At 36.5% G+C, this 26,879-nt stretch overlaps 1 protein-coding gene and 1 non-coding gene across 3 annotated transcripts in view; both read left to right on the forward strand.

Annotated features, from left to right (window-relative positions):
- Nucleotides 1-26,879, forward strand: part of SCAMP1 (secretory carrier membrane protein 1) — a 103,114-nt gene that overhangs the window by 54,104 nt on the left and 22,131 nt on the right. For both annotated transcript variants that reach the window (XM_003785934.2, XM_023510926.1), the window contains exons 3-6: nt 1,217-1,315; nt 2,470-2,578; nt 4,959-5,087; nt 9,812-9,971. In XM_003785934.2, the coding sequence (XP_003785982.1) occupies nt 1,217-1,315; nt 2,470-2,578; nt 4,959-5,087; nt 9,812-9,971 (497 nt within the window). The remainder of the gene's footprint in view (nt 1-1,216; nt 1,316-2,469; nt 2,579-4,958; nt 5,088-9,811; nt 9,972-26,879) is intronic.
- On the forward strand, nt 7,801-7,907 carry LOC111723953. The gene has a single exon (XR_002772355.1). It is a non-coding gene; the product is annotated as a U6 spliceosomal RNA (small nuclear RNA).

Here is a 26,879-nt window from a genome sequence, read left to right on the forward strand (position 1 = left end):
GATTTTGGTGTTGTCAGAGTTTACATTTTCCTATTTCATATATTGGAATGGCATATCATTGCTTTTGTATTTCTTGATTATTAGTGAGGTTTAACATATTTTCATGTGTTTTTTGGCCATTCCTGTTTCTCTTTATTGCTTCTTCAGATCTATTGCCCATTTTCTATTAATAGTTTGTATGTTTATGCATTTATAACAATTTTTTATACATTCCAGGGATCAATTTTATGTTAGATGCATTATAACTGGTTTTTCCTGAAGTCTCTGACTTCATTTTTTATTTTTTATTAAGTTTAAGACAGTTGGATTTGTCAGTCTTTACTTCTATGGTTTCTGAATTTCCTAATCATAATTAATTTGACAGGGCTTACTGGGCATCTACTATATTTCAGGGGCTGGGTTAGGTACCTGGGATAGATCATAAACAAAACACAAGATTTTTAGAACTTTACATTCAAGAAACTCTTACCCTGAGTTCATAAAGATTCACCTGTATTTTTTCCTAGAAGTGTTTTAAGTCTTGCTTTTTTACTTTTAGGTCATTAATCCCTGGGAATTTATTTTTCACTATTTTTTAGAGCCACTTCAATTTGTGTGAGTTTGTCTCTGAGTCTTTGGTTTATCGGTCTAGTTCTCTCTCCTGCATCTATAACATGTTCTTGTAACTATAGCCCAATAATAAGTCTTAATATGATATCCTTCTCTGTCTTAGTTTTCTTTGAAAGTGCTTGGCCAATTCTAAGTCCTTGACTTCTCTTTATGGATTTCAGAATCCTCTGTACTTGTGTTGTGTCTTTGGTTATGCCTGGCATCCTTTTCAGGTCTGCTGTTAGCTGTGTTAGGGTCAAATCCTGCTACCTTGGTAGTATGTTCAGGCTTTAATAGTTCTTCTGATCCCTGAACTTTCTTCTGCAGCTTTTTTTCTTATAAACATGGCAACTGAAAAACAACTCAAAACTTTCTTACATAAAAGTTGAGCCATATCCGTCTGATGCAGTTATAAAAGTAGCAGCCAGGTTGTAGAGTTGAGAAGTGAGTTTGAGAAAATGGAGTTGGAGAACTTGAGCCGCTCTTTGCCGTATACTCGGTCAAGTGAGAGGGCAGAGATGAAGTGGCGCAGACCTTGGGATTTTGCAGTTTTTCTGTATTATACCTTTTGAAAGAACTTAAGGTGTTTCTTATGTCATGTAATTTGTCTTTTTCTTAATTTCCCTAGCCTCCACCCGGCAGTGTGAAGATGCCTAATGTGCCCAATACACAACCAGCAATAATGAAACCAACAGAGGAACATCCAGCTTATACACAGATTGCAAAGGTTAGTTCTTGTTGGCTGTATAAATTCCAATATCAGTAACATTTGCTTTCAGAGCAAAATCTTTTTTTTCCTTCCCCTTACTCCCCTTTTTTTGAGACAGAGTATCACTATTTCCCAGGCTAGAGTGCTGTGGCATCATCCCAGCTCATAGCAACCCCAAACTCATGGGTTCAAATGATCCTCCTGCCTCAGCCTCAGAAGCAGCTGGGACTATGGGTGCCTGCCACAACTCCTGGCTAATTTTTTAGTAGAGATGGGGGTTTCACTCTTGGTCAGGCTGGTCTCAAACTCCGAAATTCAAGCGATCCTGCCTTGGCCTCCCAGAGTGCTGGGATTATAGGTGTGAGCCATTGGCATTCAGCCTTTGGTTTCATTTTCTAATGCAAGATACCATTATGGTAACATTGATAGAATAATATGTATTATTGGAAGAGAGTTACAATGGCTAAGCAATAGACAGTGACAGTGTTAGGAGGTGGAGGATGGCAAAATCTGAGAAAAAAAGATGAATAAGATGTCTGGTGTTGTGTAAGGGCAAATGGAGTAAAAAAGCAGAATTTCTTAGTCATGGTCTTTTTTTTATCCGTTTCTTGTATAACATTTAAGATATTTTACATGGGGAACCTTATAACCTCTTTTAGCCCAACTTATAAGGGCCAATTCATTTGCCCTTTTTTCTGTTTGTTTTCCTCAACTGTTCTCATTGCCCCTGTTCTTCACTCATTTAGACACAGAGGTCACCTTAATTTCATTTTCTAGATGACCTTAGAACTCTGACTGCTCTTACTAAGGCAGCGGTTCTCAACCTGTGGGTCGCGACCTACAGGAACTGTATTAAAGGCGCATGGCATTAAAAAGGTTGAGAACCACTATAGTAAGGAGTTTTGTCTATCTCTATGGGTCCAGTATTTATATTAAGGGTTTTAATAACCAAAATACTAAAATGGGCTAAATATCCTCATAAAATTTTATGAAATTATGATCTCCAATGATTCCCTGTATTTTGGAAGTACAGTTGGAATTAGGATTCTATCATAGTAGAGAAAGAAGTAGGAGATAGCATACATATGTTAAATTATTTTATACTCCCATATAAATGTTAAAATATTTTATACTTCTCACAGAGTATTGATGTGTTGCTGTTTTTTATTTAGGAACATGCCTTGGCCCAAGCTGAACTTCTTAAACGCCAGGAAGAACTAGAAAGAAAAGCTGCAGAATTAGATCGTCGAGAACGAGAAATGCAGAACCTCAGTCAACATGGTAGTATTCAAAGGAATTTGAGATAAAAATAACTTCTAAACACTTTAAATTATATCTGTCCTAGCTTCACAGTTGTTTGGTTTGTGGATAAAAGCCTGCCCTGTTTTCTCCTTCTAGCAAAGAGATCAGACACAGCAGATTGTGTATTTGATACTCTGTAGCTCTCTGATCTTGGCTGATTTGCATAGTCTTTTGATAGATTTGAACAGTGTTAGCATCATCATGCAGAAAATGAATGTGATAATTTTGTCTTACTCTAAGGCCAGGGGCCTTTGGTTCTGCTCTTGGGTGCCCTTTGGTTCTATTGAATCTTTGTGAGTACATTTGAGTGTGCCCTACATGTGATTCATCTGATTTATTCAGACCAGTTTCTCTTCATCTGCCCTTGTCTACCCAAGTTTATCATATTTTCAGACCATGTTAGAATAATATTTTTGTGGTGACATTTAGAAGCCTAAGGTGTTTGTATGATGCCAAAGAAATAAGTATGTGCTGAATTGTTAGTTATAAAATCTATTCAGGCTGTATTCTTAGGGAATACTAGCAGTCTCTGGGTAAAACGTGGTTAAGACCTAGATAAGTTGGTTTAGGATGTCTGGGATAAGGATGGAATGCAAAGCTAGAACAACAGTAATACAGAACTATTCCTTTCTTATCTGAGATGTGTAAGTCTAAGGCCTCATGAGAATATGTTTATCCTGGGTCATTTTCTTGCTTGCAACATCAATACAAGGAGGAACTAAAGATTTGCTTGGGATCATTGTTTTTGAAATAGCTGTAAACAAAATTGGTCCTATTTCTTTAACACTGACTAATACAAAATTGTTTCTGTGTACTGTGAGAGATGTTAGGTAGTGACGAATAGTGTAAACTAATAGATTTGCAGTATGTCAGGACATCTTAGTACTTTTCACCTTTTAACTCCTACTTGATCCTGATTATAAGCTTGTGAAAGGTGGTAGCGTTGTTGTTCTCATTTTACAGATTTAGAAACTAAGGGTCGGAGAGGTCAAGTTGCTAAATGCCACCTAGCCAGTAAGTGGCAGACAGTTCTGGTCCCACAGCCTCTGTTCTCTACTACTGTTCTCCACTGCTTGTCAGGTATTATGAGACTGGTGCAAGAAACATACGAATTATATGGAATTTGAATAGGGTGATAAATGTAACAGAGGAGGCACATAGGGGAGAATATGAAATAAGAAGTCATGCTTTTCCCACTTTGAAAATTCTTCTGGTCTATAAAAAGTATGATCAAAGTGGTGGGTTATAGGCCATGCATGGTGGCTCACACCTATATCCTAGCACTCTGGGAGGCCAAGGCAAGTGGATCGCCTAAGCTCACAGGTTTGAGACCAGTCTGAGCAAGACTGAGACCCCCATCTCTAAAAATAGCCAGGTGTTGTGGTGGACGCCTGTAGTTCCAGCTGCTTTGGAGGCTGAGGCAAGAGAATCACTTGAGCCCAAGAGTTTGAGGTTGCTGTGAGCTGTGACACCATGGCACTCTACCAAGGGCAACAAAGTGAAACTATGTCTAAAAAAAAAAATTGTGGGTTATAGCATCTAACATGCACGTATGGCCTTCAGGTGCTAATTTATATTCTAACTTACTGTTATATGTTTAATTTTGCCTATTATTTCCTAGGTCTTCTCTTCAATCTAATTTCTTTATTTAGGCATATTTTCTTCCCTCACAGATTGAATTTATTTTTCTCTAGGTTTTGGAAGGTTCGTAATTTCTCAGCTTCTTTCTCATGACTGTTTTATGTTTTCATAATTGTATGGTTTTCTCACATATGTCTTTTGGGCATTATTTTTTCCAGACTTTGAGATTTCCAAATTTGATTCTTTGGTATTGGTTTAATCTTGTGTTTCTTCATGGAGTTAGCAAAAACTTGAAGAATTTAGAAGCTGATTTTCTCTCTCCACATGGGTTAGGAATAATAGCAGAATTATTTTTAAAGATTTAAGATGTTGTGGAAGAAATTAAAGTTTAAACAGTAGATGACTTTTCCTTAACAGCCAGACTGTTGGGACTTAGAACTAAATTTGTTTTTAGGGCAGAATCACAGGGTTATGTTCCTCTGGATTTTTTTATTTCTAGTTTTTGTGCATGTTTAGTTCCTGCTAAACATGATAGGATATGATAACTGGAAAATTATTTTACCACCTAATGTTTTCTAACATGATATTCTTAGAAAATTTTTAAAAATATAAAGCTTGGCTTCCAAAGTTCTAGGAATATAGAGATACAGTATTACATTTTTTAGACTAGCTATTAAAATAATAGATAGGGTTTTTCTTTATTACAAAACCCAAAATCAGAATGAATGTATTTGTTGTAACATAATTTTTGTTTTTGTCTTTGTTTTTTAATTTACAGGTAGAAAAAATAATTGGCCACCTCTTCCTGGAAATTTTCCTGTGGGACCTTGTTTCTATCAAGACTTTTCAGTAGACATTCCTGTAGAATTCCAAAAGACAGTAAAGCTTATGTACTACTTGTGGATGTGTGAGTATAGAACAAATTATATATTTCTTTAGAGTTTAGATTTTAATGTCCAAATCCACCATTTCTGGGAATTGATATGTTAAGGATAGTATAGTAAATTGGTCTTCATTTTCTGTAATAATTCTAATTTTCAGAGTGAAACATCATCTTTAGGTACTTCAAATTATACCATATGTGACAGTATAAGTCCTTGGAAGAGAAAAACATAACTGAGAACTGGCATTCTTTTAAGAAAAGAACAACTTCTCTGTTGCATGTAATGGTTCTTATTCCTTGAAATTTGTTATCTAGGCGTGATTTGCTTGAAAAAATTATGCATGCTATTTTTATGCAGAGAGACCACAGTTTACTTTTCATTTTAAGTGGTTGTGAATACTTCTATTATTGAAAGTATGTAATTAATGTAGGATATTTTATTGAATGGAATGTTAGAACATTTTAGGTTGTGATACTCAGATTTCTTTGAGCATAATTACAACTCAGGGAATCCTAAAATAAAATGTCAAGCTGTTAACAGTTCTCCTGTATGTACACAGACTTCCCACTTACTCTCTGTTTCATTTTTCTTCCAAACAGTAGTCTCAGCCTTATTTGATATCATTGTCAGAAGGAGAGGTAGCTATCTTAGCTTCTTACCTATGTGACATCTGGGTCAATGGCTAATTTTTAGGGTGCTCCCTTTTTTTTTTCATTTGAGGCAGGGTCTTACTCTGTTGCCCAGGCTAGAGTGCAGTGATATCGTGAAAGCCCACTGCAACCTCAAACTCCTAGGCTCATGCAATTCTTTCAAAGCCTCTGGAAAAACTGTAGCTGTAGTTAATGTGTCACCATGCCTGGCTAATTTTTCTATTTTTGCTAGAGATGGGGGTCTCTTGTTCAGGCTAGTCTTGAACTCCTGACCATAAGCAATCCTTCCACCTCAGCCTCTGGAGTAGTTGGGGCTGACCAGAAAATACTGTTTTTGGTAGAATAGATGAGGTTTGGAAAAAAATTATAAAAGAAATTTAGTAAATAGAAATTGAAAGGGGAAGATGGTTAATTTTAACTAAAGTATAGTTATTAACTACTTTACCAAGGCTAAGTTTTTGAAAATAGGTCTGTTTTGGCTCGGCGCCCATAGCACAGTGGTTACGGTGCCGGCCACGTACACTGAGGCTGGTAGGTTTGAACCCAGCCCAGGCCAGCTGAACAACAATGACAGCTGCAACAAAAAATGGCTGGGCGTTGTGGCAAGTGCCTGTAGTCCCAGCTACTGGGAGGCAAAGGCAAGAGGATCGCTTAAGCCCAAGGGTTTGAGGTTGCTGTGAGCTGTGACTCCGTGGTACTCTACTGAAGGCGACATAGTGAGACTATCTTAAAAAAAAAAAAAAATTATGTGGCACCTGTGGCTCAAAGGTGTAGGGCTGGCCTCATATGCTGGAGGTAACGGGTCAAACTCAGCCATGGCCAAAAACGGCAAAAAAAAAAAAAAAAAGAAAGAGAAAGAAAGAAAATAAGTCTGTTTTGTCTAGAAATAATCACTTTCTGAATTTCTCAAATAATATAATTGACTATAGTTTTCCCCAGCCTTATTCAGTTAGCAAGTTTGTTTAACAGTATTCAAAGGGGACTCAAAATTCCAGTTTTTGAAGCAGCATTACCTGGACTGAAGTAACGTCTACTCCTACTTTAGTAATGTGCCTACATTTCATATAATATATGATATTTTAATAAATTTTTTTCATAAAATATTATTTTATTGTCAAATTTGGGATTGACTCATACTTTTATAAGGAGAGCTAACATTTGTTGAGGATTTACTTCGTGCCAGGCACAGTGCTAACCACTTTGCATACATTGCCTTATTAAACCCTAAGCACACTGTGAAGCAGGTACTATGCTACAGGCAGGTACTTTGTTTTGTAGATAGGAAAACTAAAGCTCAGAGAATTTGAATAACTTGTCCAACGTTACACAAGTTGGATAAGCTCAACTGTAGAGGTCAAGGCCTAGATTTCCATGTTATAACACCTACAAAGTACTGAAATGAAGAAGTAATTAACATTTTAAACTGAATGTGATGAAGATATACTTTCTTCTTTTTTTTTTTTGAGACAGAGCCTCAAGTTGTCACCCTGGGTAGAGTGCTGTAGCATCACAGCTCACAGCAACCTCCAACTCCTGAGCTTAAGTCATTTCTCCTGCCTCAGCCTCCCGAGTAGCTGGGGCTACAGTTGCCTGCCACAATGCCTGGCTGTTTTTTGGTTGTAGTTGTCGTTGTTTGGTGGGCCTGGGCTGGATTTGAACCCACTAGCTCTGGTGTATGTGGCTGGTGCCTTAGCCACTTGAGCTACAGGCGCAGAGCTGAAGATATACTTTCAAAGGTTTTTTGTTGTTGTTGTTGTTGTTGTTGTTTTTGAGACAAAGTCTCACTTTGTTGCCCTCAGTAGAGTGCTATGGCATCACAGCTCATAGCAGCCTCAAACTCTTGGGCTTAAATGATTCTCTTAAGTAACTGGGACTATGGGCACTTGCCACAATGCCCTGCTAGTTTTTTGTTGTAGTTGTCATTGTTGTTTGGCAGGCCTGGGCTGGATTCCAACCCGTCAGCTGTGGTATACATGGCTGGCGTCCTAGCCACTGAGCTACAGGTGCCGAGCCTTTCAAAGGTATCTTAACTGAAGCAAATAATATAATCTATAAATGAACTGAAGCAATTAGAAGCATCACAGTGGTGCTCGCTTCAGCAGCACATATACTAAAATTGGAACGATACAGAGAAGATTAGCATGGCCCCTGAGCAAGGATGACACGCAAATTTGTGAAGCATTTCGTATTTTTTTTTATTAAAAAGATTTTGGATGCAAAAAAAAAAAAGAGAAGTATCACAGTGACATAAATCTCAACCTCTTTGAGTGTAGTTTGATGTTAAAAAGAAACAGGAAAGAAGAAAAACAAGTCAGCTACATTAACCATTTAGTGAAGAAGATAGTATGGCATTTATTTTAGGGGTCTATATTGTAATTCAGAATTTATCAAGACTATTTAGTGATGGTTGCAAATTTAGGTCCATTAACAGATTGAGTGCTTAATAAAGCAAATTGAAATTTTATATGAAAGAAAGTTCATTTTGCAACCCAAATAACCAAAATCAAGAGATTTCTTTAGTATTCTACCTACATTCAGGGTCCAGCAACACAGATTCATCTCTCACTAAAATTGTATTGAAGTTAGCAACGCTGTCACTCAACTCTGCCTTTCTGTATGTTTTTTGAACTCTGGATAATTGGACAGATTGTTCAGTAATTAGCCCTGGACACTTTAGTCTTCTTTAGGGTACAGGCGAATGATTCCATTGGTAATGGTTGCTTGTTCCTGTGGAAACATTCAGAAAAAAATTGTATGGTAAAAAATTAAATTGCTATTTTTATCTATACTTGGAAAATTTTTGCGAGCTTTAAGACATATATTGTCTTTCTTTAAGTGGATTAGGAGATAAAACTTTAAAAGTTATTTCTTTGAACATTGAAATTTAAATTAGAATGTTCTCAACATTTAAAACCTTTTTTAGACAACTGAGTACCAGTTAATGCTACAGAGTAATAATTTTCTTTTTCTTTTGAATTCTGCTCTTGAACTCTTAACTACCCTTTTTTTGAGGAAGCATTTTAAGTAAATTTATTAATACTAGCCAGCTTTCTTTCATGAGAGTTAAAATCCCAAATGAGAATAGAGTCTCATTTAAAATCCCAAATGAGTGAGAGTCTCTTTTTTGTGATAGAATTGAATGGAATTTTAAAGGTGGAAGAGCTCCTGAATTTCTGTAGCTGAAATAATGAACTCATAGAAGTTAAGTGATTGGTTTAGTCTTAACGTTATTAACCTAGGTGTTTTCACACTTCCTGTGGAGTTCCTTCGTTTACTCTAGACTGAGTTTGTTTATTTATCTAGTGGTTGGATGAAAGCAAATTTGGAGAATCCTAGAATGTATTTTCATATTGGTTCATTAAATATTAATTTTGATTCGGAAAGAGATTTAGTTTGTTTTTAATGCATATTGAGATGTTTTTATTACTTAGATTCAATAGGTTTTCATGTTAATTTCAACTGCTATAGTTTATTTGGTATAGTTTTATTGTATTCATAATTTACATTGAGCATTCTTCTGGCTTATATAAGAATTCTGATGATAAATGCAACCTGTGAATACATTTTTAAAACAATTCTTAGTTATTATAATGAGGGACAGATGTGGTTCTTTACGATCATAATGTAGGGAGATGTTACACAGATTGTTTTTGGTCTATCAGGGGAAAAAAAAACGTGCAGAATTTGCCGGGATCTATTTCTATTAAAATACAGTTCTGAGTATAGGATCGTTTTCCTCCTAAATCTTCATTCTTTTCTGAGCAGACACTACTTTTCTTCCAGGCCTTGAATCAGAAGACACATTGTATTTCCTTCATATAGATCCTTAAGTTGGTGCTTCTCTGGTTTAGCAATCTAATTGCCTCTTAGGATGAGAGGGCTGCCAGAATTTTTGCCAAACAGTACATGTATTAGAATTTCCTTTTTTGTGTATACTGTTTTCAAATCAAATATGTAAGATATAGCAGTGTTCTGAAAAATAAGTAGAAATAGGAGATAGATTTTTCTCTTAGAAGTATTTTTTCATTTATAATTTTTGTTGAATTCATAAATTGAATTTAAACCTTTCTCTTTCTCTTTTGTTTTTGATTCCACAGTCCACGCCGTAACACTGTTTCTAAATATCTTTGGATGCACAGCTTGGTTTTGTGTTGATTCTTCAAGAGGGGTTGATTTTGGATTGAGTATCCTGTGGTTCTTGCTTTTTACTCCTTGTTCATTTGTCTGTTGGTACAGACCACTTTACGGAGCTTTCAGGTAAAATGTGTGTATTTTAAAATATGCTTTTTAATACCTTGAAGTAAGTAATTAGTAGTACACCTTAATGGAAAAATTGACACGTTTTTCACTAAAATCTTTTTTATGTTGTTTAACATACTTTCAGAAAAGTCCAGTATAGCATGCCTTTGTATTTATTGACTTTCATAAGTCATAAAATCCCATCCTTTTCTTCATTTGAAAAAAAGAAAACATGAAAATTAATGTAGGAAAAATAAAAATGGTCTTAGATATTTAAAATTTTCTATTTCATGTGATAAACTTGATCTTAAGGAAAATTTTGGTCTTTGTTCCCCCTCCCCCCTAAAAAGTACAATTGGTGGTTTCAGTCTTAATTTTTAAAGAACCTAAGGAAGGTAAATATAATATAATATTTATAATATAATATAAATGCAACATTTAAAACAAGTAATTTGCATTTAGCAACTTAGTAATTATTTTCTCTTAAATTCATTTTTGGCTTTTCCAAAGGCAATTAACATTTTAAAAACTAAGCTATAAGATTAAGTATAATACTTGGATAGCTTGTTTCAATCAGTGGTTAAGATTAACATTTCCTAAATGCATGTTCTGTGAGATATAACTAGGCATTAGAGGAAAAAAAGAAAAGGAGTTTATTAGCTTAATAAGGTTGACAATAGCTGGATATTAATAAGCTGCTTCATTTCAGGATATCTTTTCAGACAAGTATCACTATATCACCCTCGGTAGAGCGCTGTGGCATCACAGCTCACAGCAACCTCAAACTCGCATCAGCTCACAGCAACCTCAAACTCTTGGGCTTAAGTGATTCTCTTGCCTCAACCTCCCAAGTAGCTGGGACTACAGGTGCCCAGCACAACGCCCAGCTATTTTTTTGCTGTGGTTGTCACTGTTGTTAGGCAGCCCCAGGCCAGTCTTGAACCTGCCAGCCTCTGTATGTGGCTAGCACCCTACTCACTGAGCTACAGGCACTGAGTCTCATTTCAGGATTTCTTAGATTCTTCAAGTGCCTCGTGTGCTTTGTATTTTGTGACTTGACTATGAAACCATTATTTTTCTGTGGAGCATCTTGTTGAACTATTGCTTTAAGAAAAATAAACATTGGGAAATAACGGATTGAAATGATAGTCCTGTATGGGTTCCTGTATTCAGGAATTTATCAATTCATTTTTATTTGAGTTAAACTAATATGAATAACAAACCTTTTTAAGTCTCTTGAATGAGGGGTAACATTACTAGGCTATAGGTATTTGTTGTGCAAATCATATATTAGGGAAATTAGAGTATCACATTTAATTGTTCAGTTGCCCCCCCCCATCTCTTTAATTAACCAGAATGTGTGTGTGTGTGTGTGTGTGTCTGTCTGTCTGTCTGTCTCTAAACCAATCTTTGCAAACGAGAAAACAAAGAGAAAAGGAAATGTGAGAATGTTAGGAAATTTGGAAAAGGTGTCCAGCAACAAAAAATAAAATTGATTAGAAATGGAAGCAAAGGAAGAGAGAAAGGGATATATCAGAATATGGGAGATAGTTGTCAAGGAATAAGGAGAGGCCGCCCTGTAGTGGGTTAGAGAAGAATGAAAAGGACCTATTCACTCCTGGTGTGATCCCGGAAAAGTTATTGCTGCGCTTTTCCTTGTTAGTTAAGCCAGACCCACGAGGCTTTTTTGATTTTTTATTTATGACATCTAGTTTCTGCCTACTTCTATCACGTTACCATTATGTTATCTGTAATGATGCTGGTTGGTGGCAGTGGGAGTTATCGGTAAGAGACTTAAAACATGATAATGAGACTGCCAACTTTGGACTTTCTACCTTCTATTACTTATGTAGTCAAACTACTAAACGCCAGCTTTCTGCCTTTTATTACTTGAAGTCACTTGGTTATCTTTTCTCTTTGCCAGTTGAAATAAAAATGCTCTGTGGAACACTTTCAGTTCTGGTATTCTCAATTCCTAGGCTGAGTTCTTAGCTACCTCTTAATCTTTTAGAATGTATCACAATTATATTAATTATCTGTGTTTCATTATACAGAGTAGAACTGAGAGGAATAGTTTTTTTTAGACGGAAAGTTGAATTAAAGTATTTTAAATAATTAACGTACCTTTCGCAAGTATAACTTGGCATTTTGTTATACTGATAAACTCATAGGACTTTGTCCTCCATAAGGCAATCCATGGTAAAGATCTGAAAGAGAATTGTATACAGAAGTCTAAAGTGAATGTGCTTTTAAAAGTTAAGTTTAACAGATATCAGAATTAACCGTGGAGTTGACATTTGGTCATTTGTGTATTTTAAAAAGATTGTAACTTGGTCTTTAATTTTGCACTCCCACAGATCACTAAGCATTTTGAAATATTTAAAATATTAGGTAATTTTGTTGTTGAAAAAGCATAACTATTGGAAACAGACTGAGAAAGGGTGTTAATCCTGGCTTCTCTGCTTAAAAACCTATATTGTCCTGAGCAAATGCTGTAAAACCTCTCAGAACCTCAGTTTGTTAAGTGCAAATGAGGGAAAATATTTGTAGAGTTGATAAGAGCATTAGAGAATATGCATAGGGAAGACTTGAAATCATCGATTGTCAATAAATGGTAGTTAGAAATTTCTTAACTTGTTTTGGATCTGTTCGGTTTTGTCCTTTATTTTTGATGATTTATAAGTGAACTGTGATTTCTTATACATTGTATTTTGCTTTGTTTAGTCCATTGTTCTCTCGTGCCCCAATCTAGGCCAAGGGGAAATCATAGTTTAGACTAAGGTATCCCTTGTATTTCCAGATAAAAATGAACTTTAAAAAATCTAGTCTGATAATCTAATCTTTTAATTGGCCTCCTATGTTTAATGTAACTACTGATATATATAGATTTGTATCTACTATCTTACTATTTATGAAATAATATGTATTACATACATATTTATAAAATATGTTTTACATTCATTTTTTTCTCCTTTTGGATTCATAAAATGTTGTATTTTCTGTGTATTTTTTATTTTATCTTTTGTTTACATTAGTATGGACCTGCTGGGAATGAATTCCTTCAGTTTTTGTGTGACTAAAAGCATTTCATGTTCATTTTGAAGTTTATGTCATTGATATAAATTCTATATTGCTAGTATAATTTGTTTTTTTTTTTTCTATTAACACCTTTTATTCAGTTTTTAACCACACCAGTGAGAATCAAAATTGTCAAATTTTCCAATGGCAATTTCTCCATACCGGAAGGTAGTTAAGATTCTCATAGTAGAAGAAACAATGTAGGCTTTTCCTGCCTTTAAAATGTTTATCACATTCTGTAATTCTCACAGGCTTTTGAAGTATGTAGAAAGTAAGTATAATTTCTTATAGTGCTTTTTAAATATACTATTACATTGTTTTCTGGCTTTCATCATGTCTATTGAGAAGTCAGCTGTCTTAATAATGCTGCTTTAAAGGAATTATCTTTTAGGCTATTTTAAATAAGATTTTCTCTGTGTGATTTTAAGTAGCTTTCTTTGTGTTCATCTTGGTTGGAGTTTATAAAGCTTCTTGAATTTACAGATTGATGGGTTTTTGAACTGTTTGGAAAATGCCTGACACTGTTTCCTCAAATGCTGCATCTGTGCCGTTCTCCTGTCCCTTGTAGGCCTCAGTTCACACGTCTCGTCCAGTATCCTCCCTGTCTTTCATGTACTTGCCAGTCTTTTTATTCCCAAGTTTGTTTGAATATTTTCTGTTGACCTGTCTTCCATTTAACTGATCTTCTGTGTTTTCTTGTCTGTAGTTAAACTCATATAATGAATTCTGTATTTCATAAATTTCTTTTATAGTGTGTACTTGAATCTTTTTAAAAGGTTTTATTCTCTGGTGAAATTCTCCTATTAATATTTTTGTGTGCACACTTCAGTATTTAGATCACTCTGTGGGTCTGTTTGTCTTGTCTGTTTTTTTCTCTCAGTTTTCAATTTATATGGTGCTATCTCTTGGTGTACTTAACAGGTCTTGGCTGAATCTGGAGTAAAAAATTGTGCAGGCTTCTGATAATGTTCGTTTGTTTCAGAGAGAGTTCACATTTTGCCTTGCTTATCTCTGGTTTTCTACTCCTAGGAGATGACCCTGTAAGGTTTTCAACTTCTCCCCTGGCAGATCCTAGACTCATAAAATGTAGTTCTATGATTTCTTGAGGGAGAATGGAAGAGGACAGCATGCTTTCAGAGGGCTCAACAAGTCTAAACTATGTCATAATAATATTAAGATGTTTGCCTTTTTACCCTTATTCTTTCCTAAGTGTAGAGTGGAGTTTTTTTTTTTTTTTTTTTTTTTGAGGCAGAGCCTCAAGCTATCCCCCTGAGCAGAGTGCCGTGGAATTACAGCTCATAGCAACCTCCAACTCCTGGGCTCAAGCGAGTCTCCTGCCTCAGCCTCCCAAGTAGCTGGGACCACAGGTGCCCGCCACAACGCCCGGCTATTTTTTGGTTGCAGCCGTCATTGTTGTTTTGGCGGGTCCGGGCTGGGGATTTGAACCCACCACCTTAGGTGTACGTGGCTGGCGCCTTAGCCGGGTGAGCCATAGGCGCCGAGCCTAGAGTGGAGTTTTTTTCAGAGACCACATGACAAATGATAACAAACATAATGAATGCAGAAGCAGATAAGAGAGTGCAGCTATCTTCTGATAGAAGTCAGACATTAATGAGATTTGCCAAAATATAAATAATGGTACTCTTTCACTGTTTCTAAAAATATAGTTGTTTCCCAACTGTATTTTAAAAATGTTTTTAAAATTAGGGGTGTTTTTGCCACCCCTGTATTGTTAAGTTTTGTCTTAACTTTTGTAGAGCTTTTTTTAACGAACTTTTAATGAACTCTAAATACTCTTAAAAAATAAATACAGTGTTTTAAAGATAACTGGTAACAGGTTTATTTTTAAAAAGTGAATTCCTAAATACTTCTAATATATCTCAGTATTAATTTCTAATTTGGTAAATCAAATGCTACAACCTACATATATAATAAAAGTGCCTTGTGATCCTAAGAATTTTCTAAGGTGTGAAGAGGTACTAAGACCAAAACTTGAGAACTGCTGTTCTGATGCTTGTCCTCTTAGGAACCATTGCAGAGAACTCGACTTTGTGATCAGAGGCTCTGCTTTCCATTTTAGCATCAATATTTGGTACATTCTTTTGACAAAGAAGCTGAATATATGTTCGGGTCAGTTCTGTGCTTATTTACTTACTCATCAGTATTTTATTAGGTTGTCTATCCAGTTTTTTGCCTCTAGTCCTGCGAGACCATCAATAGTTCTATTGGTTTTTCTGTTTCCCTGCAGATAGGCCCTGTATTCTTAGCCTCTTGTCTTCCATTCAGGAAAAAAGTACATATAGAATATCAGCATACATCTCTCTAGTTCTCTTCCACTCCGAAACTATGGTCCATTTGTTCCTGGTTGTAGCAGCTCTTCAGTGGATTTAAACATCTTTTTTCCTTTTTAATTTTTTTTTGTGGGAATATGTTTGACACAAGCTATTTTGTCATATCTAGTCATATTCAAAAGCCAAAAAATTAATCTGTTATTTCAAACTTGATAAATGTTCGATTCATCATTTTTTATGATTCTGATATAGTGAAGGCAAAGACATTGTTTTTAGATTTGAAGACAATTTTCAAAATAGTACTTTGTCTCATTTTTTATTATGTATTTAATATATACCAAACAATATCTGGAACAATAATTAGATATAATAGTGAAGTGTTTATGAACTGTGAACTCACTGCTCAATTTTAAAAAGGGACCATTATTATTATTGCTAAAGCTCTGGTATATTTGCATTTCCCTGCAGCATACATAAGTAACCAGTTAGCCTGAAGATAGATATTTCTTGGTCATCCTCTAGTTATAATTTTAGTTTGTGACACATAGTTACATGCCACTAAACCTTCTTTTAGCTTGTAGAGAATACTTTTGAAAGTACTTCAGTTTTTATCAAAGCAATACATGTACAGAAGTTACATTTATAGTTTTAAATAACCGTATAAGGATTTTAAAAGTAAAATAATATACTCCTTTTTCATCTTTTTCTACTAGGAGGTCTTTTTTTTTTTTTTTTTTTTTTTTGGAGACAGAGTCTTACTATGTCACCCTTAATAGAGTGTTGTGGTGTCACAGTTTACAGCAACCTCAAATTCTTGGGCTTAAGTGATTCTCTTGCCTCAGCCTCCCAAGTAGCTGGGACTATAGGCACCCACCACAATGCCTGGCTATTTTTTGTTGTTGTTGTTGTAGTTGTTATTGTTGTTTGGCAGGCCCGGGCTGGGTTTGAACCCACTAGCCCTTGTGTATGTGGTTGGCCCCCTAGCTGCTGAGCTATAAGCACCAAACCTCTACCAGGAGTTCTTGTTCTTGACTTATATTTGTGACATTTACTTTCATATTTTAGAATAATTATCCATACTCCATTTCTTGATTTTTTTTTTTACAGCTTTATTGGGATATATTTTACATACCATAAAATTCACCTTTTCTAAAGGTACACATAAATGATTTTTAAGTAAATTTAAAAGGTTGAGTGGTTATGGCAATAATGGGCATCTTTGTCTGGTTCCAGTTCTACACAGGAATGCTTTCAGTAGTTCCCTATTCAATATGATTCAGTGGTGGATCTGTCATAGATAGTTTAGTATCAAAGTGGTATTTGCTTTGTAGAATGAGTTGGGGAGGTTTTCTTCTTTCTCAATGTTGTGGAATAGTTTCTGGAGTATAGGGACAAATTCTTTGAAAGTTGGGTAGAATTCTGGTGTGAAATCATCTGGTCTAGGATTTTTTTTGTTGGAAGAGTTTTTTATTGTTGCTTCAATTTTGGTGCTTGATATTGGTTGATTCAGGAGTTCTGTTTCTTTCTAGTTGAGTCTAGGGAGGTAGTATGGTTCCCAGAATTTCTCTGTTTCTTCCAGGTTTTCAAATTTATGGGTATGGAGATTTTTATAATATTCCGTGATGCTGTTTTGTATTTCTATGTTATCTATTGTTTTACCTTTTTCATTTTTGATTGAACTTGTTAGAGACCTTTTTGTTTCTGGTTAATCTGGCTGAAGGATTATCAATTTTATTTATCTTTTCAACGAATCACCTTTCTACTTTACTAATCTTCTGTATGGTTCTTTTGTTCTTGATTTCATTTAGTTCTGATCTGATCTTAGTTATTTCTTTTTTTCTTCTGGGCTTGGGATTGGTTTGCTCTTCCTTTTCCAGTTCCTTGAGATGTTGTTGATTTGTGATCTTTCTGATTTCTGGAGTGTTGGGCATTTACAGCAGTGAGTTCCCTCTAAGGGTTGCTTTTGCAGTATCCCACAGGTTTTGGTAGATGGAGCCCCATGGTCCTTTGTTTTCTGTCTTTATCTCCTCAGCAATAAGTTGTTTCCATGACTTCATGTAGGGATGAGTATTTCTCTTGAAATTGCTTTCTAATTTTATTCTGTAGTTGGTAAAGATAGCTGGTATAATTTCTATTTTTTAATATTTGTTGAGACTTGTTTTGTGGTCTAGGATATGATAGATCAATCTTGGAGAACTATCCATGAGCCAATGAGAAGAACATATATTCCAGTAGTGTTGCAGTGGGATATTTTCTAAATGTCTGTTAGGTTCCTTTGTTCTAGAATCATGTTTAAGTATAAAATTTCTTTGTTTAGTTTCTGCCTGGAGATCAGTCTAGTTCTGAAAGTGGAATGTCAAAAGTTCCAGTTATTATGGTGTTATTGTTTGTCTTTTTGTTTAGCTCAAGAAGAGTTTGCATTAAAAATCTGGGTGCACGTAGGCTGGGTGCATACATGTTTAAGATTGATATGTTTTCTTTTTTTTTTTTTTTTTTTTTTTTTTTTTGAGACAGAGCCTCAAGCTGTCCCCCTGGATAGAGTGCCGTGGCATTACAGCGCACAGCAACCTCCAACTCCTGGGCTCAAGCAAGTCTCCTGCCTCCGCCTCCCAAGTAGCTGGGACCACAGGCGCCCGCCACAAGCCCGGCTCTTTTTTGGTTGCAGCCGTCATTGTTGTTTGGCGGGTCCGGGCTGGGGATTCGAACCCTCCACCTTAGGTGTACGTGGCTGGCGCCTTAGCTGGTTGAGCTATAGGCGCCGAGCCGATTGATATGTTTTCTTGTTGAAATTTTCCCTTGGCCAGTATAGTATAGTACCCCTCTTTGTCTTTTATTGCTTTTATTGCTTTCAGTTCAGTGGTATTGGCAATGAGGGTGTTGGCAATGAGGATTGCTATTCCCAATCTATTTTGGTTTCCATTTGCATAGAATATTGTTTTCCATCCCTTCACTCTGAATCTCAGTGTGTCCTTGCAGGTTCGATGCATTTTCTGAAGACAACAGATACTTGGTTTGTATTTTTTTTATCCATTCAGCCAGCCTATGTCTGTCTATTCACTAGAGAGTTCAAGCCATTCACATTTATTGAGAGGATTGATAAGTAGGGTGGATTTTTGTTTGTCCTGTTGTGTGAGACTATTCTCTATCTGGTATATCTCTTGGGCCATTGTGGTATCTAGGCTTTAACCTTTAATTTCTGGGCAGTTTTACACTCTGGAGTCTATTGTGCTGGTTGGTGCCTGGAAGTCCTAACCAGAGCAATTAGATGAGAGAAGGATGTCAAGGGTATCCACATGGGGAAAGAAGAGGTCATGCTTTTACTCTTTGCTGATGATATGATTTTGTTCCTAGAAAACCCCAAGGACAGCCAGGTGTTGTGGCTCATGTCTGTAATCCTAGAGCTTTGGGAGGGGATGAGACAGGTGGATTGCTTGAGTTCAGGCATTGGAAACTGTCCTGAGCCAGTACAAGACCTCATCTCTACTAAAAACAGAAAAAAACTAGCCAGATGTTGTGGGGGATGCCTGTAGTCCCAGCTACTTGGGAGACTGAGGCAAGAGGACCACTTGAGCCCAGGAGTTTGAGGTTGCTATGAGCTGTGATGCCAAAACAACAGCAAAAACAACAACAAAAAACCCCCAAATAACCCAAAGACTCAATCAAGGGTTGCTCATGGAATTGATAAACAATTAGAGCAGTGTTATAGGTTACAAATCAGTGTAGTAGCTTTGTGTGGTACACAAATCAGTAGCTTTCATATATCTGAAAAATAGGCTGGGAATCCAGTCACAGACACAATACCCTCCAAAGTAACATCAAAGAAAATGAAGTATCTTGGAATATATTTAACAATGGAGGTCAAAGATCTTTATAGGGAGAACTTCAAAACACTGAGAAAAAAAATTTGCAGAGGATGTAAAAAGATGGGAAAACATACCATGCTTACAGATTGGTAGAATCAACATTGTTAAATTTCCATATCACCCAAAGCAATCTACAGATTCAGTGTAATTCCCATATTGCATTGAATGCATTGTCATATATTGCAGATCTTGAAAGAATAATTCCATGCTTCCTATGAAATCATAAAAGACCACAAGTAGCCAATGCCATCTTACAAAATGAGAACAAATCTGGAAGCATCACTTAACCAGACTTATATCACAAAGCTGTAGTAATCAAAACAGCATGGTACTGGCATAAAAATAGCAAAATAGACTTTTGGTTCAGAACAGAGAATCTAGATATGAAATCACCCTCACATTGCCATCTCATGTTTGACAAAGCAAATAAAAACATACAATGGGGAAAAAATCTCTATTCAATAAATGGTGCTGGTAGAACTGGATAGCCACATATAAAAGACTGAGACAGGACCCACACCTCTCATCACTAACAAAACTTAACTCACAATAGATAAAACACATAAGTCATGAGACTAAAGAATTCTGGAAGAAAGTATTGTAAAAACTCATAGATATCAACCTTATCTATAAGAATTTGTGAAGACCCATGTGGCATTCATAGCAATATCAAAAATAAATGAGACCTGATCAAGTTTAAAAGGTTCTGCATAGCAAAAGACACAATTAACAAATAGACAACCCACAGAATGAGAAAAGATATTTGCATGCTTCACATCTGGTAGAAGACTGATAACCAGAATTTATAAAGGACTCAAGCAAATCAACAAGAAAAGATCAAAAGACCCCATTCAAAGTTGGACAAGAGGGCATAGACAGAAACTTTTCTCAAGAAGATAGACCAATGACGAGCAAACACATGAAAACAAGCTCAGAGTCTGCAAATCAGAACCACACTGAGATACCACCCACCCCAGTGAGAATGGCTCATATCACAAAATACCAAGGCAACAGATGCAGATGTAGATGCAGAGAGAAAGGAATACTTACACGCTGTTGGTGACATTACAAACTAGTTCACCCTCTGTGGAAAGTAGTATGGAGATTCCTCAAAGAACTTAAAGTAGACTTACCATTTGATCCTTTAGTCCCTCTACTAGGGATTTACCCAAAGGAAAAAAACATTAAAAAAAAAAAAAAAAGAAAAGACATTTGCACTCGAATGTTCATAGCAGCACAATTCACAATTGCAAGGATGAGGTAACAATCCAAATGTCCATCAGTAAAATGTGGTATATGTATACCATGCAATACTACTCAACCATAAAAAGATGGTGACCTGGTATCTTTTATAGTAACCTGGATGGAATTGGAGACCATTCTCTTAAGTGAAGAATGGAGAAACACCACAAGTACTCAACACTAAGTTATAACTAGTTGATTAGTACCTCCATACTCATAGGGAAGCAAAACTCATTGAAATTTGGGTAGGGGGAAGGGGAAGAAGAGAAAGAGTAAATTTCCACCCAACAATACTTTGAACAGGCTTATTACACATTCTGTGGGTGAGGGACACACCTCTATAAAGGTCCAAGCAGATATCTCCTGCCACCAACTGAACAGAATAATGGGGATGTCCAACTTCTGTAATTTGAGCTACATTGTTTGTGTGACAAGTGTTGTTTTTTGCAAGATGATTGGCCTGTCTCTATTGATGAGTCTGGGCTGCTTAATAGCAAGCATCTTCATCATTTTGTTCAGTTGGTTGCAGTAGACATCTGCCATGATTGACCAGGTTTCACGAAGCTGTAGTAGATAATACCAGGACTGGACCACCAAACATACACCATTAGTTTTTTTATTTATAACTATTGGGTTTTGCACTTAAATTTTGACTTAAAATTTACAAAAGCAAACTATGTAACTAAAACGTCTATATCTCCCTAATATACTAAAACTTTAAAAAGAAATAGTAGTGCCAATATCACCATAATCAGTTTTAGTCCTTTGCCAACATCCCCAAATTTCCCTGGATCCCATTGGCAGGCAATTGCTATTTATACCAACTAGGTTTAGGCAACCACTAGTTCATGTCTAAAATTTCTTTTTTCTGGATGTTTCATAGAACTGGAATCATAGAATATGTGGTCTTTTGCTATTTTTTATTTTCATTGAAAATAATGGTTTTGAAAGGTTCATTCAGGTTGCAGAGTGTGTTAATAATTCATTTCTTTTTAATAGTTGAATTGTGTTCCATTGTAGCCCCATACCACATTTTATTTTTTCCTTTACCAGGTAATAGACATTTGGCTGCTTTTCATATTTTGGCTTTATGAATAATACTATGAATATGCATGTACAGTTCTGCGTGTGAACATGTATTCATTTTTCTTGATTATATTCCTAGGAGTGGTATTTCTGGGAGGTAACTTTTTAAAAAATCATGTTTAAATTTTTAAGAAACTACCCAGCTATTTTTTTTTTACATTCCCACCAGCAGTGTTTGAGGGTTCCAGTTTCTCTACAACCTCACTAACACTACTTAATTTTTTGTCGTTCTGATTAAAGCTATTCTAGTGGGTATATAGTTAGGAGCTTGTCTTAGTTTTAATTTGCATTTCCCTAGTTGATGTTGAGTACCTTTTGTATTTATTAAACATTTGTATCTTTTTTGGTGAAATGTTTGCTCAGTTTTATTGTCTGTTTTTTAAGTTGACTTGTTAACTTGTTACTCTTGTTTATATTTTGTTATAAGTTATGTATTTGAATTATAAGTTGTTTTATATGATTTGCAGATACTTTTTCCTACTCTTTGGCTTCTTAGTGGTGCCTTAGGAAGCACAAAAACTTTAATTTTAATGAAGTCTAATTTATCAAAAATTTTTTTTCTGTTGGTGTCATGTCTGACAACTTCCAAGGTCATAAAAGATTTTCCTTTATGTTTTCTTGTAGAAGTTTATAGTTTTATCTATTATATTTAGGTCAGTGATACATTTTGAGTTTATTTTTGTTTATTGTGTGAAACAATAAATTCATCTTTTTGCTGTGGATGTTCACATATCCCAGTAATGTTTGTTGAAAACACTGTCTTGTGGGGCAGCGCCTGTGGCTCAAAGGAATAGGACGCTGGCCCCATATGCCAGAGGTGGTGTGTTCAAATCCAGCCCAGAAAATCCGGTCCAGAAAAACTGCAGAAAAGACTGTCTTGTGAATTGCCTATACATGGTTATTAAATATGAAATGTCTGGTTTGGAACCAAAAGTTTAACTTATATCTCTATTAAGAAGCAGTACAGGGCGGCACCTATGTCTCAAAGGAGTAGGGCACTGGCTCCATATACTGGAGGTGGTGGGTTCAAACCTAGCCCTGGCCAAAAACTGCAAAAAAAAAAAAGAGAGAATCAGTACAATTAGTCAAAGTATGTGCCTAAACTATGGACTAAGTTTTGCCATATTTATGGTGCCTTATTTATGCCGGCAGCAAACACCCCAGAGACTGAGTGGCAATGAAATTGTGAAAGGCATTTTCTACAGCTTGCTAAGAATTAAATATTTTTCCTTGCGAGAAGTGGTCCAAAACCTGGACAAAGTGGTAGTCAGCTGGTGCAGGGTCGGATGGACAACAGTTTCCAAGTCTAGTTTCTGTAGTTTGAGCAGTGTTGTTGGTGGAACAGTGTTGTTTCACAAGAGGATTGTCCTGTCTCTATTGATTAGTCTCAGCTGCATGGTCACAGCATCCTCCTCATTGTGTTCAGTTGGTTGCAGTAGACATCTGCTGTGATTGATTGACTGAGTTTCATGAAGCTGTAGTGGGTAATACCAGCACTGGACCACCAAACAGACACCATTAGCTTTTTTGATGACAATTCGGTTTTGGACTGTTTGGGCACTTCATCTTTATCCAGCCATTTTGCTGAATGCTTGCTGTGGTCAAAAAGAATCCATTTTTCAGGGCGGCACTAATGGCTCAAAGGACTAGGGTGCTGGTCCCCCATATACTGGAGGTGGCAGGTTCGAACCTAGCCTCGGCCAAAAACTGAAAAAAAAAAAAAAAAAAGAATCCATTTTTCATCACACATAAGAATATGTATGGTGTAGAAGTGGTTCTCCCTTATGTCGTTACAGCAAAGAAAGGCAGGCTTCAAGATGGAGTCTCTTGTGATGGCTGTTTAATTCACATAGAAACTATCTATCCAGCTTCTTTACCTGGCTAATTTGTTTCAAATGGTCTAATATTGTTGAAATAGTAACATCAAATCTTGCTGCTAATTTGTGCATAGGTTGTGATGAATTCACTTCCATACCTTTCGGTTAATCCTTATCCACCTTGCTCTCAGGTTGCCCACATGGTTCATTTTGAAGATTAAGAGACTAGACCTTCTCCTTGCCTAATATAAATATTTCGAGCTATTTGTACTACATTCATTCCGTGATGGAACTTACATTCAAAAATAACACAAATGTTTGACTCATCCATGGTTTCACAAAAATTTCTCTAAAATTTTTTTTTTTAAATAATCACAAACCAAACGTGCGTTTGAAAAAACGAGCATATACCTTCACAATAAAATAAAAACAAGTGTCAAAGTGAAATATCAGTGACATCAACCATCAGACTTAGTGTTTAGAATCAGACATTTCTAACTTAATAACCTAATGCTTTTGTCAAAAAAAAAAATCACTTGTTCATGTATGTATGAGTCTGTTTCTACACTTTTCCCATTGAATTGTTTGGATATCTGTGTTGAAAATCCATTGACCATAATGGAAGGATTTGCTGTTGGACTCGGTTCTGATCCATGGCACTGTGTGCCTGTCCTGTCACTATCTCCTTCATGATTGATGTTGCTTTGTAGTAAGTCAGTCTTCCCAGTTTCTTTGTCTTTTTTCAGAATTATTTTGTCTAGTCAAGGTTTTTTACCTTTCATTTAAATTTTAGAATTGGCCTGTCCATTTCTACCAAAAAAAAAAAAAAATTCTTGCTGTGCTACTGTAATTTTAATAGGGAATGAGTTGACTTTATAGGTCAAGTTGAATTGATACCTTCACAGTATTGGCTTTGTGAATTTGAGTGAACATGGATGAATATGTCCTAAAATCTATTTAGGTATTTGTGATTTCTCTCATCAGTGTTCTTCAGTTTTAATTTTACAAATCTTCTCGTGTTAAATTTATTCCTAAGCATTTCATCCTTTTTATGTTACTTGGAATAGAACTATTTTCTTAATTTTTTCTTTGGGTTGTTTGTTGCTAGTAATTCCTTGTGTCTTTGTTCATGTTGTCCATCTCTTTGACTATAGTCATAAACACAATAGTAGTTACTTCATTCATTCATAGACCAAGATTCTGCCAGCCTCGATAGAGTGCAGTGGTATCATCATAGCTCACAGCAACCTAAACTCCTGGGTTCCAGCGATACTCTTGCCTCAGCCTCCCAAGTAGTTGAGACTACAGGTGCTCACCACAGTGCCTGGGCCAGTTTTGCTATTTTTTAGTAGAGATGAGGTCTTGTACTTGGTCAGACTGGTATTGAATGAATGAACTGACCTCAGGTGATTTACTCACCTCAGCCTCCCAGAGTGCTAGGATTACAGGCGTACCTGGCCAGTAACAATTATTTTAAATTTCTCTAATAGTGCCAACATCTGAGTTATCAGAGAGTCTGCTTTTCTTACTGACTTTGTCTCCTGTGTTTTTTTCCTTGTTTCTTTTTATGCCTCATAATTTGTTATTGAGAGCTGGACCTCTTTTGAAGACACTAGAGACCGAGTTAGATAGGCTTTGTGCTTGGAAAGAGTTACATCATTTTGGCTCAGCACCTGTGGCTCAAGAGGCTAAGGCGCCAGCCACATACACCTGAGGTGGCGGATTCGAATCCAGCCCGGGCCCGCCAAACAAGGACAGCTGCAACCAAAAAACAGCCAGGCATTGTGGAGGGTGCCTGTAGTCCCAGCTACTTGGGAGGCTGAGGCAGGAGACTCGCTTGAGCCCAGGAGTTGGAGGTTGCTGTGAGCTGTGATGCCACAATACTCTACCCAGGGTGACAGCTTGAGGCTCTGTCTCAAAAAGAAAATAAAAGAAAAGAGAAGAGTTATATCATTTTTATTATGCCCTTAGGCTTTTAGTGCCTAGGTGAGAGGGTGCCAGGTTTCGCAGGCCCTCGCTACTCCACATTTTTTGGTGTTATGTTTAGGATGAGGCCTTGTTTTCCAGAGGCTTCATTAGCTTTAGTCTCCCCTTTGTGCCTTCCTCTCGGAGGGTTTGTCTCCACACTATCTTCCCCCAGCAGTGGACTGCTGGGCTGCTGTTCCTGGTAGCCTTTACAGTGGACTGCTGTTACTGGTGGCCCATGCTTGCTAGCATGATAGAGGGGGAGGGGTTGAGAGGAGGCTGTTCTTGGGTTCAGACTCAGCCTAGCGGTCTGTGTCTCTGTGTAGGGTGGTCACTTCTCAGTGATCCTGCTCCGTCCCCATCTGTAAGGACCAAGGCACATTCCTGTCACTCCTCTGGGGTTAGAGGGATTTTTCCCACTGCAGTAGGTCTTCAGCTATGTCTTGAGGAAGGTGAGGTTTGCTGCCCCACTAATGCTTTTATTTTGAGGAGATAAAGGGGAGCTTCCTGGCTGCTTTTTATCTTTCCAGATCTGTACCCTGAATGAGTCCCTGAGTCCCCCTAGCTTGTTCTGAGCCCCTGCTGAGATCTGTGGAGTAGAGGCAGTGACTGGGTGTGAATACTCCTAGGGGTTCTGCATTCTCCCTCTAACCACCTGCTAGCTTTAGCAATTCATTACAAGCTTGTGCTGACTTCTTTGTTGGTTGTCTGCTCTAGTAATCAGTGCTCGTCTTTTATCTCTCCCCAGTTATGTTTTGGTTTGATTGGTTCCCCTCTGATATGAGTTTTAAGTACAGCTTTGATTTTGCAGATTATTCAGTTTTGTTTTGTTTTTTAATTGATGTGAGGGTTAGAAGCATGCTCTTCCCAGTTTTTCTGTATCCTAAGCAGAAGTCTGCCCTTACTCCCCACATCTGAGATATGTAGGAAAGTTCTTTGGTCATTATTCTTTTTTTTTGTAATTTAAAGAAATGTTAAAGTCACTTTAGTTTGTCTTTTTGCCTTTTTAAAAAAATTTGTTACTTGTTCCGTGAGTTATTTTTTTTTAAGCAAACTTGTTTGTGAAAATAATGCTTTATGGTGTCACCTACACTTCAGAGGAAATAAGTGCCGTCAAATGTCTTCTTAAGGACTTGCTGAGATGCAGAAGAAGGTGTTAGTTTTAAAATTCCTGGTGCTGTTAAAATATTTGAGATTTGTAGTAAATCTAAAAATAATACAAGGTGCATGAGATAATTTAAAAACACATCTTTGCCTGCATTAATTCTAGATTCTATTTGTGTTCTGTCAGCTAGTTATTTGGGGGCACATCTGATTTTAAAGGGAAATGTGAATAAAAAGCATTATTTAGAATAGCAGAAGTAAGTATGTAAGAACCATATGTATGGTGTAGCTAAGAATAGGAGTAGAACAGCAGGATGAAACACACAGTTACTTATATATGTATGTGCACAAAAGAATATATAACATCAAAAATTAAATATATTTCAGGTGGTGCCTGTGGCTCAAAGGAGTAAGGTGCCGGCCCCATATACCGGAGGTGGCGGGTTCAAATCCAGCCCCGGCCAAAAACTGCAAAAAAAA

This window comes from Otolemur garnettii, unplaced genomic scaffold (genome assembly GCF_000181295.1).
Source record: "Otolemur garnettii isolate 467f Iridium unplaced genomic scaffold, OtoGar3 scaffold00017, whole genome shotgun sequence".
In the NCBI taxonomy this organism is placed as follows: Eukaryota; Metazoa; Chordata; class Mammalia; order Primates; family Galagidae; genus Otolemur; species Otolemur garnettii.